General features: G+C 44.9%; 1 protein-coding gene across 3 annotated transcripts in view; it reads right to left on the bottom strand.

Annotated features, from left to right (window-relative positions):
* Positions 1 to 5,624: 5,624 nt before the first annotated feature.
* Positions 5,625 to 12,133, bottom strand: part of LOC147085683 (cytochrome P450 2J5-like) — a 52,908-nt gene continuing 46,399 nt past the window's right edge. For all 3 annotated transcript variants that reach the window (XM_085979166.1, XM_085979168.1, XM_085979169.1), the window contains one exon: positions 5,625 to 11,764. In XM_085979166.1, the coding sequence (XP_085835292.1) occupies positions 11,583 to 11,764 (182 nt within the window). In that variant the 3' untranslated portion in view covers positions 5,625 to 11,582. The remainder of the gene's footprint in view (positions 11,765 to 12,133) is intronic.

Here is a 12,133-nt window from a genome sequence, read left to right as displayed (position 1 = left end):
TTCTCCGAACCTTTACTCTCTTTCCAATGATACTTTACGGCTCTAGCCATTTGAGTTCGAGTATTTTCTGCCCAGTTCATATTATTGGTTTTAACGGCTGTCGCCACAGCAGCCGGGAGACAGTTCATCAGAATGGCGCAGAATTGGGGTGAATTGGCTCTGCTTGGTAATTGGTGTCCCCTGACTGTCCCTGATAAACCTCACAGAATCTTTCCAAAAATTCCTCAGGTCCCTCATCTTTCTTTGGCTTAGTATCTAGGACATTAGATATATTGATAGGTTTTTGGAGTGTAGCATTGAGTGCTGCAAACATGTGTCGCTCCCTATCAGCTGTGAGGGCGTGGGCGGCCTCTAAAGCGGCATGATTAGGGTGAGTCAGGCGTTCCAAAAATCTAGTGTGTTCGGAAGGAGTTAAAACTTGTTGAATCAAAGCCCATAGATCTCGGGAGTCTGCATTGTACACCTGTATCGTGGTTCGAAGAAAGTCCACAAACCTAGCGGGCGCCTTTTTCCTGTCTGGCATACCGGTTAGGATAGCCATTATCTCATTAGGTTTCCAAGGGAAAAATACATCTATGGTGGGGTTGGCTGCGGCAGCCGCTGCATTCGGGTTTGGCATTGTTCTTACCGGCAGATTTCTGGGCGTTCGTTTTGGTTTAGTAAGGCTAATTTCGGGTTCTGAGTCGGAACTGTTTAAGGGTGAAAGGTTGTCTTCAGAATCAGTAAGGTCACTACATGAGTCAGTGTCATCTGCTTTTGCTGGTTTATGTTGTACTAATTGTCTGGGTCTACGTTTCTTCTTCTGCCAATTCAGACTAGGGGTATTCCCCGGTTTCACGTCTTTCTTGGGATTTGTTGGATCTTTCGATCGGGTTCGACAAGCAACAGGGTCTATATAAACATCAGAAATCGGCGTGATTGGGGAGTGACTTGGGACAGTAAGGGAGGGTGTCGGTGGACTGGTAACGGACGTAATAGGGATCAAGCCAGTCTGATTTGTAAGAGGTAGGTCGGGATAAATGTTATTATATTGGGGTGGCTGAGGAGGTGCCGCGGTAGGAGTTCTAATTGTCCAATTGTTTAAGTCCTCATCCGTTCCGTCTCCCTCCGTCAACCTAAGGCCAACCATTGAACTACGTAGTTCATTTTTATCCTTTTTATCTGGCGCCATTTCAGATTTAGACCTTTTCTCATGTGCACATTCTTTCTTAAGTATTTCAATGGGTTTGGGATTCCCTCCTTCAGTTAGCTTTATTCCTAACTTAACAGCATTCTCTTGCCAGCTGGCTAATAGGGAACTGTCTTTAATTTCTTGGCAATACTGTCGCCAGAGTCCAATTAGTTTCTTAGTCTTACTTCCCATATTCTTTTTCCAAATCACTTCTTGAGCTTGTTTAACCGTTTCTAAGCTTTTGGGACCCCCTAGTGGCCATTGTTCGCTGCCTAACTTTTTATTTAAACCCCCTGAGAGTTGTCTCAATTGTTGGGCTTTGTCCGGGTATTGGTCACATAAGGTTTGTAAGGCACTGCCCTCATCACTTGTGGTATCTAGGTAATTACCCATGGTTCTCTTACACTAAGGGTTCTTTTTCAGGATTCGAGTTACTTTTTGCACGTGTCTTATATATTTCACGGATACCGGCACACAAAATGAAACGCAACACTACAATACTTACAATACTTAGACTTAACAAAAACACAGTACAACACTTAGACTTAACAAAAACACAGTGAGTCGTCTATAGTCAAATAGTAATTTTAGCCTCTGTCACCGCCTGGTACAGGTATTCTTAGCCTCTGTCACCACCTGGTACAGGTATTCTTAGCCTAATTATTCAAATCGTAAATTTAGCCTCTGTCACCGCCTGGTACAGGTATTCTTAGCCTAATTATTCTACTTATACGACCCTTATCTTGCACTCCCCGAGTACAAGTTGCTATAGCTCTAGAGTCCCCGACTCTCTCTTTTTACTTTCTTTCAAGTATTCCTTTTCTCTTTCTTTAAAATCACTTATCTATTTTTAGTCCAATCGGAGCCTGAGCGGGCCAAGTGAAATACAAGGCCGGCGCTTTACCCGACTTGGATACTTATTTCCTAAGTTTACACAGTATTCGCCAGATTGACCCAGATCTCGTCGGGACACCACACAAGAATTAGCGAGTGGCAAAACTTTTATCGGACTTACGGATCAGGGGAAAACCGAAGTGGTAAATTTAAACATACTCACTCCGGGGGCCCATTTCCTCCTCTCACGTCCAAAACTAGTTCGGCTCTTAATTTCGCGAATTCTCGGTGATCGTCCGTTGAGATCCCACTTCTGACACCAAATGTTGAAACGGATTTTTTTGGTCCTCAATCTGGTTCAGTACAAACACTGAGTCGAATACTGGTTTAGTTCAACAGTTGTTTTATTCTGTTGTCCCGGGAGACTTACTCTGATACAGCACCGTTCTGACTCCAGCAGAGTCTCGACTTGTTCCACCAGAGCAAGCAATCTTTCATACAGTGGGTCACATTATTATACTTTACTTTTGAAAAGACATTAACACATCGTACATTCTACACCAATCCTGAGCGAGGCACGTACACAGTTTAAAGTGATGTCCTGGCCTGGCAGTTTGAAATAAAGAAGTCACAGTTCACTGAATGGTTTATAATATAGAAAATATGCAGGTAATGGTTTCACGATCACCTAATCATTATGGTAATGCATGGTAATGTGTTTTCGGATCGCCTATTGTCAGTATACCCTTTGCACTCCACCCTACATTGTTCCACCAGCAAGGTGTGACATCGTGGGTGCCAGCCATATTAGCATTTTACTTCCTGCTGCCTTCAGTTTCTTGAATTAACATGATCATCTCTCACAATATGCAAGTGACTCAGCGATGTCGACATTGCACCACCATTTTAAGCTAACAGGGTCCTCCATTTTAGGTTGGCAGGGTCCTTGGCCATGCGGAGCGAGTTGTTACCTTATTTTTGCATTCTATATTCTCAATTGTGGGGGGATCAACCCAGGCTCCTGCTGCGGATCATTACCCAGTTGCTCCAGATTAGTGTGGGGGAATCAGCCCAGGTTCCTGCTCCTGATCATTACCCAAGACTCTGGGCTAGTGTGGGGGAATCAGCCCAGGTTCCTACTCCTGAGCATTAGCCAAGACTCTGGGTTTGTGTGGTTGGAATCAGCCCAGGTTCCTGCTGCTGATCATTACCCAGTTGCTCCAGATTAATGTGGGGTAATCAGCCCAGGTCCCTGCTCCTGATCATTACCCAAGACTCTGGGTTAGTGTGGTTGGAATCAGCCCAGGTTCCTGCTGCTGATCATTACCCAGTTACTCTGGATTTGTGTGGTTGGAATCAGCCCAGGTTCCTGCTCCTGATCATTACCCAGTTACTCTGGGTTAGTGTGGTTGGAATCAGCCCAGGTTCCTGCTCCTGATCATTACCCAGTTACTCTGGGTTAGTGTGGTTGGAATCAGCCCAGGTTCCTGTTCCTGATCATTACCCAGTTACTCTGGGTTAGTGTGGTTGGAATCAGCCCAGGTTCCTGCTCCTGATCATTAACCAGAATCCCTGGGTTATTGTGGGGGAATCAGCCCAGGTTCCTGCTCCTGATCATTAACCAGAATCCCTGGGTTATTGTGGGGGAATCAGCCCAGGTTCCTGCTCCTGATCATTAACCAGAATCCCTGGGTTATTGTGGGGGAATCAGCCCAGGTTCCTGCTGCGGATCATTACCCAGTTGCTCCAGATTAGTGTGGGGGAATCAGCCCAGGTTCCTGCTCCTGATCATTACCCAAGACTCTGGGTTAGTGTGGGGTAATCATCCCAGGTTCCTACTCCTGAGCATTACCCAAGACTCTGGGTTAGTGTGGGGGAATCAGCCCAGGTTCCTACTCCTGAGCATTAGCCAAGACTCTGGGTTTGTGTGGTTGGAATCAGCCCAGGTTCCTGCTGCTGATCATTACCCAGTTACTCTGGATTAGTGTGGGGTAATCATCCCAGGTTCCTACTCCTGAGCATTACAGAATAACCCTGTGTTAGTCTGGGGAATCAGTGAACCTGGGTTACAGAGAGCAACAGGCTAAGTGTCTCCTTTTGATCTCTGCTCGGTGATTCTGTGTAATGACGCAACATGAGCCCAGGATTGAGCTGTCAGTCGTTGCACAGTTGCTTTGGAAAGTGTGCGTGTGGCTGTCTGATGAGGGCTGGTTGAGTCGGGTATGATGGCGCTGAGGTAACATGACTCAATTCCTACAGTTTCAAAGTAAACATATAAAAGGCGGTCGATGCGACACCACACATTTATCGCCACGCCCAAGACGAATAACTAGTCCTGATGAGCTGGGTAGGAGAATGAAGCAGTGAACCGGGAGTGTGGACGAATATCTAGTCCAGAAACAGGGAGCTGGGTTGGAGAGTGAAGCATTGACCATGGAGCTGAATATCCAAGGATATTTGAAATTTACGATCAAGAGGCAAAAATGAAAATGAGGTGGGGCGGCGTTGTTAGTAAAGACTAAAATGAGAGCAATATAGAGAAATGATATTGGCTCAGAAAATCAAGATGTATAATTAGTCTGGGTGGAGCTAAGAAACACCAAGAGGCATAAAACATTGGGGGGAGTTATCTATAGGTGTCCAAGCAGTCGTGGTAATGTAGGGGATGGCAATAAAGAGGAAATTAGAGATGCACATGTCAAGGGTACTACAGTAATCATGGGTGACGTTAATCTACATATACACTGGCCAAACCACATTAGCAATAATACTATGGAGGATGAATTTCTAGAGTGTGTACGAGATGGCTTTTTTAGACCAGTACTTTGAGGAGCCAAATAGCGAACAGGCTATCCTGGATTGGGTATTGTCCAATGAGAGGGGGTTATTGAATAATCTTGTTGTGCATGGTGCTTTTGGGAAGAGTCACCATAACATGATAGAATTCTTCATTAAGCTGGAAAGTGAAGTACTCCAATCCGAAACTAGGGTCCTAAATCTAAACAAAGGAAACTATGAAGGCATGTGGTGGGAGTTGGCTGTGATAAATGGGAGAGCCGCATTAAAATGATTGATGGTAGATAGGAAATGGATAAAATTAAGGAACAAATGCATGAATTGCAACAGTTATACATTTCTTTCTGGCACAAGAACACAAAAGGAAAAGTGGCCCAAACATGGCTAACAAAAGAAATTAAAGATAATATTAGATTCAAAGTGGAGTCATATTAGGTTGCCAGAAAAAGTAGCAAGCCTGATGATTGGGAGCCATTTAACGTTCAGCAAAAAAGGACCAAGAGATTGATTAAGAGGGGAAAATTCGATTTTGATGGGGACTTGAAAGGAACAGAAAAGCGGACTATAAAAGCTTATACAAGTATGTAAAAATAAAACGATTAGTGCTGACAAATGTAGGTCCCTTACATTCAGAAACGGCAGAATGTATAATGGGAACAAGGAAATGGCAGGGCAATTAAACAAATACTTTGGTTCTGTCTTCACGGAAGCGGACTCAAATAATTTCCCAGAAAGGCTAATGAACCAAGCGTCCAGAGGGAAGGAGGAATTAAAGGAAATTAGTTGTAGTCAAAAAAATAGTGCTGGAGATATGACTGGGCCTAATAATCTGCATCCCAGAGTACTAAAAGAAGTAGCCATGGAAATAGTGAATGCACTGGTTTTTAACAGGGGATATTGCAAATGCTTTGCATTTCGCCGGTCGTTGCTGCATCCAGGAGGTAACAGACGCTCTCTGCAGCAGGAGAAGGGTGCATATCTCATTCTCCATCACCAGAGATAAGCAGGACGAATGCTCATGTGGCTTTTCAAGGATAGTGGGCTTCCCAATGGTTCAGGGCGCCATTGGCTGCACCCACATGACATTGCGGGCACCTCATTACAATGCAAAGTGTTCCATAAAAGCAAAGGCCACTACTCTCTGGACGTTCAGTTGGTGTGCGACCACAAACAGTTCATCCTCGCCGTCAATGCCCGGGATCCTGGCAGCAGGCAGGAGGCATTCACCCTGTGACCGATTGGTGTTAAAAGGACATAAGAACAAATTAGAATAGAGTAGGAGTGGCCATACGGCCCCTCACACCTACTCCACAATTTAGTAAGATCATGGCTGGTCATCGACCTCAAACCCACTATCCCACCCGATATCCATACCCATTAATTCCCCGAGAGTCCAAAAATCTATCTATTCCAGCCACGAATATACTCAAAGACTCAGCATGCACAGCTGTCTGGGGCACAGAAGTCAAAAGATTCACAACCTCTGAGTGAAGAAATTCCTCCTAATCTAAGTCTTAAATGGCCTACTTTTATACTGAGAATATGCCCACTACTTCTTGAAACTAGCCAGAGAAACAACCTCTCAGCATTTTCCTTGTCAATCTCTTTCAGAATCTTATATGTTTTTATGCGATTATCTCTCAATCTTTTAATCTCCTGAGTATAGGCCCATTCTGCACAATCTCTCAACATAGGACAGCCCTCTCATCCTATGAATCAATCTACTGAACCTTCGTTGCTCCACCACGAAGGCAAGTATATCCTTTCTTAGATAAATAGATCAAAACTGTGCACAGTACTCCAGTTGTGGTCTCAACAAGACCCCGTGTAATTGTAGGAAGTCTTCCTTTTTCTTATACTCCAAACCCTTTGCAATAAAGGCCAGCATGCCAGTTGCGTTCCTTATTGCTTGCTGTACCTGCTTGTTAGCTTTCTGTGCTTCTTGCACGAGGACACCCAAATCTCTCTGAACATCAAAATTAGAAAGTTTCTGACCGTTTGAAAAATATTCTATTTCGCTATTTTCCTGCCAAAGTGAATAACCTCATATTTCCTTGCATTATACTCCATCTGCCAGTTTACTGCCCACTCACTTAGTTTATCTATATACCTTTGCAGACTCTTTTTGTTCTCCTCTTGGCTTACTGTCCCACTTAGCTTTGTATCATCAGCAAACTTGGATAGGTAACATTCGGTCACTTCACCTAGCTCATTAATGTAGATTGTAAATAGCTGAGGCATCAACACTGATCCATGTGGCACCCCATTCTTTACAGTCTGCCTCCCTGAAAACGAACCGTTTAGCCCTACTTTCAGTTTTCTGTCCGTTAACCAATCCTCTATCCATTCTACTATATTACCCCCAATTCCATGAGCCCTAATCTTGTGAAATTACCATTAATGTGACTCCGTATCGAATGCCTTTTGGAAATCCAAATAAAGGACATCCACTGGTTCCCGTTTACGCCATGTTAGTTAAATCCTCAAAAATTGCTAATAAAGGTGTCAAACACGATTTCCCTTTAATAAAACCATGTTGACTCTGCCTAATCATGTTATGATTTTTAAATGACTTGATAACAGTTACTTAACAATGGATTCCAGCATTTTTCCGATGACTGATGTTAGGCTAACTTGCCTGTAGTTCCCGGTTTGTCCTTTCCATCCTTTCCTGAATAGTGGCGTTACATTTGCGACCACCCATTCCGCTGGGACAATTCAAGAATCAAGGGAATTTTGGGAGATCTAAACCAATGCATCCAGTATCTCTTCAGCCACCTCTTTAAAACCATGATATGTCGGCCGTCAGGTCCAGCCGATTTGTAGGCTTTTAATACCTTTAGTTTTTCTTGTACTTTTTCACTACTTATATTAATTACGTTAAATTCCTCAACATCATCAGACCCTTGGTTCCCCACCAATTTAGGAATGCTTTTTGTGCATCCTACTGTGAAGAGCGATACAAAATATTTGTTTATATTTCTGCCATTTCGTTGTTCCCCATAATAATTTCTCCTTTCTCAGCCTCTAAGGGACCAAAGTTTACTTTTGCTGCCCTTTACCTTTGTACATAATGTAGAAACTCTTCCAATTTGCATTTATATTTCTTGCTAGTTTTCTCTCACATTCTATTTATTTCCCTTTTTGTCAATTTTTTTTCAACCTTTGCTGGTTTCTGACATTTTCCCAATCATCAGGTTTACTATTTCTCTTTTCAGCATTATAAGATTATTCTATCAATCTAATGCTACCATTAACTTATTTAGTTAGCCACGGTTAGATCACTTTTCCCATGTAGTTTTTGTTTCTAAATGGGATATATTTGTTTTGAGAATTATGAAATATTTCTTTAAATGCAAGCCACTGCTTATCTACCGACGGCAGGAAGCTCGCATTCCAACTGGGAGGAGGGTAGCCGGCATGGCGGCCAGATGCCGGACCGTGAACGTCAGAAGCAGAACCCGGGCCATTGGACCATGGAGCCAGCCACAGTGAGGAAGAGGCCGCGGTGAGCAGAGCTTATACATTTCGACGATGTGTTCGGCGAGTCGGGCGGAGGCAGCGCAGCAGCAGTAAGCAGCAGCAGCAGCTACGACAACATGCTACAGCACGTCGGCCGACAGCTCCTTGGTGGGAAGCTCGCAGTCCAATGGGCATGAGTAAGAGCCAGGCATGGTGGCCAGAGCCCGGACCGTGAGCGGGAGAAGCAGGCCACCACATCGTGGAGCCGTCAACAGTGAGGAGGAGGCCGCGAAGATGGAGCGGCTGAGGGATATCGCATTCCCACTGCCATTGGATGCCATTGAATTGACTTTTTCTGAACATGGTGCTGGAGAATAGCGACGTGTCACTATGAGCTCCCACAGCTTATTGTGGGAGTGATCGGGGAGTAAGCATTCCATTGTACTAGTTACATATGGCAAATGAAATTGAATTGAATTGAAAAATTGAATTGACATACCGTTTAATCTATTTTCCAATCTACCATAGCCTACTCGCCCCTCATAACCATAACTAGCTTCACTAAAGTCTACTTCCGTAATCTTTTTTAGCTGCTTCATCAACTCGTCCTGTTACCTTCAAAGACTTGTTGGAGAAACCCAGGTCTCTGTTCTCCGACACGCCCTCGTAAATTACCCCATTCCGTTTATATTTAGGCGGGAATTCCAGTGTTTAGGGACGAGGCAGCTGAAGGCACAGCGGCCAATGTTGGGGCGATGGAAATGAGGGATGTTAAAAAGTTCAGATTCAATGAAGCACAAAGATCGCTGAAGTTAGAAGAGCGAGAGAATGTTAGAGCAACATGGATGGGCGAGGCCATGGAGGGCATTGAGCATGAGGATGATAATATTAAAATCCAGGCGTTACCAGTCCGTGAGCCCATATAGGTCAGCGAGTACAGGGGGTGATGTATGGACGAGACTTGGTGCAAGTTAGAATACGGGCAGCAGAGATTTGGTTAAGCTCAAGTTTCCAGATGGAATGGCCGACCAGGAGAGCAATGTGGAGTGTGGAGCTACCAAAAGCAAGGACGAGGGGTTCAGCAGCAGATGGACTGAGGCAGGGCGTGAGACGGGCCTTGCTCCTAAGGTGGAAATAAATATCAATGGAATTGAGTAGTGGTTCCCCAATATTGGCACCTAGCATGCTGTGACACAGGATTATCTCGGTTCTGATTCTCTCTCTCACACACACACACAAACACACACACATACACAAAGCTACATTTTGTTGTCCGTGATTCCACCCAGTAATACTGTCTCATCATTTGCCATGACACCCGGTGGATATCATCGCCTGGAGCAGCCTCACAGTAGAGGGCTGCATGTGTGTGAGTGCGGGACTCAGATGTGCCATTGCAGACTCAGTGCTGGGGGCAGATCACTGGAGGAATCCTGTTCCCCGCATTGCCTCCATTCTCATAAGCGATCCGTGGCTGGGAGCCCGGGATCTCGGATCCCATCATGGCCTCCACACTCGGATACACGCCATTCCACTGTTAGACTGGCAGTACTAAGGGAGCGCTGCACTGTCGGAGGGGCAGTAATAAGGGAGTGCTGCACTGTCGGAGGAGCAATACTGAAGGAGCGCTGCACTGCCGTAGGTGCCATCTTTGGGATGATATGTTAAACTGAGACCACGTATTTCCTCTCAGATGGATATAGAAGTGCCCACGACCCCTAAAGAAGTCGGTATTGATTGGGCTAAAAGGTATAGAGTGGGCGGAGGTTCGTACAGAGCAGAATCACCGAACGAGATATTTTGGGGGAGGGTGGCTGTTTCTGTGACTCAGAGAATCAAAGAAATCTACAGCACAGCCGGGGGCCATCCAATCCATTGTGTCTGTGCCACCCGTAATATATCTATCCTGCCTTTTCCCACGTTCCAGCTCTTGGTCCGTCGCCCTGTAGGTTACAGCACTTCAAGTGCATATCCAATTGCTTTTAACTGTGGTGAGGTTTTCTGCCTCAAACAACCTTTCAGGCAGTGTGTTCCAGACCCCCACCACACTCTGTATGAAAAATATTCTCCTCAATTCCCCTCTAATACTCCGACCAATTACTTTAAATCTCTGCCTCATGGTTATTGATATTTCTGCTAAGAGAAGTAGGTCCTTCTTATACAGCTCAATTAAATCTCCCCTCAGCCTCCTCTATTCCAAAGAAAAAACATCCTATCCAATCTTTCCTCATAGCTAAAATTCTCCAGCCCTGTCAACATCTTCGCAAATTCCCCTGTACCCTCTCTATTGCAATCACATATTTCCGGCAATGTGGTGATCAGAACTGTACGCATTACTCTAGCTGTGGCCTAACGTGTTTTATTCACGGCAAAAAAACAAAAGTGTTCCGAATGCCTTCCCAACCAACTTATCAATTGCTCTGCTACTTAAGGCATCTGTGGACATGCGCTCCACGTCCGTCTGATCGTCTACATTCCTCAGTATCCGACTATTTATAGTGTCTTCTCTTGCCTTGTTACCCCTCCCCCCAATGCATTACTTCACATTTCTCCACATTGAATTCCATTTGCCACTTTTCTGCTACCCTGACCAGTTCATTGATATCTTCCTGCAGTCTAAATCTTTCTTCCTCATTATCAACCACATGGCCAATATTTGCATCAACTACAAACTTCTTAATCTTGCCCAAAACACTGAAATCTAAGTCATTGATATATATGAGAAAATGCAAGGGAACGAGTAGTGAGCCCTGAGGATCCCCACTGGAAACAGCCTTCCACCCACAAAGGAATTCCACATGGATTTCTCCTGGTGTCTGGGCCAATATTTATCCCTCAAGCAACAACACCAACATTGGTTATTTTCTCTTTACATAGAAACATAGAAGATAGGAGCAGGAGCAGGCCATTCGGCCCCTCAAGCCTGCTCCGCCATTCAATCAGATCATGGCTGATCATTGAAATTCAGTACCCCGTTCCTGCCTTCTCCCCATATCCCTTGATCCCTTTAGCCTTAAGAAATCTAACCAAATCCTTCTTGAATATATTTAATGAATTGGCCTCCACTTACTGTTTGTGGGGTCTTGAAATGTGCAGATTGGTCCTGCAGTGACTGCACTTCACAAGCAAAATATTTACCGTGAATCACTTGGAAAGCCTGGGGCCCAGAGGCAGGGCATCAATGCCGTTCCTGCACTGCTATTCAGCTGTGCTTTGGGATGCACTCGGCAATTTAAAGCATAGAATAATCTACACAAGGATTGCAAAGTCACAAAAAAAACATCCTGAAAGAGCAGCGGACCTGGAGCAGCTTTTGCCCTTATTGTCGAAGATGGACACATATGCGGTAGGGGTGCGGAGCAAGTGTGGCCCCGGAAACACCACCGAGTTCCAAGACGGTGCCTCCTTCTGCAGCTTCGATGTGAAAATGTTGCATGAGATCAGTGAAGAATAAGAAGAGCTCCATCTGGGCCAGGTTTATTCCAATGCACATCCGGGGACCTAGTCAGAGAGCAGAGTTCAGTCAGGAGATCAGGGCCCTTGGGACGGCTGTAAGTGTCATTATCTCTCTCTCACCTTCTCTCTTACATGTCCTTTTATCAACATGTCCAGCTCTCTGTGTCTCCTGCTTTCTTAGTCTCTTACACAGAATTCACAGCACAGATATATGCTATTCTGCCCAACAGATCTATGTCAGTGTTAATGGTCCACACGGGCCTCATCCAACCTTCGTCGAACCCTGCCACCATACATCCTTCTAGTTATTTCTCCCTCATGTGTTTATTTAGCTGCCTCTTAAATGCAGCAGTGCGATTCGATCACCCACTTCCTGTGGTAGCGAGTCTCACATGCTCACCACACTCTGGGTAA

The sequence above is a fragment of the Somniosus microcephalus genome, unplaced genomic scaffold (assembly GCF_052327205.1).
Source record: "Somniosus microcephalus isolate GS21.2 unplaced genomic scaffold, FLI_Smic_1.0 unresolved_chr8, whole genome shotgun sequence".
Taxonomy (NCBI): Eukaryota; Metazoa; Chordata; class Chondrichthyes; order Squaliformes; family Somniosidae; genus Somniosus; species Somniosus microcephalus.
This window is presented reverse-complemented; position numbering and strand designations above follow the sequence as displayed.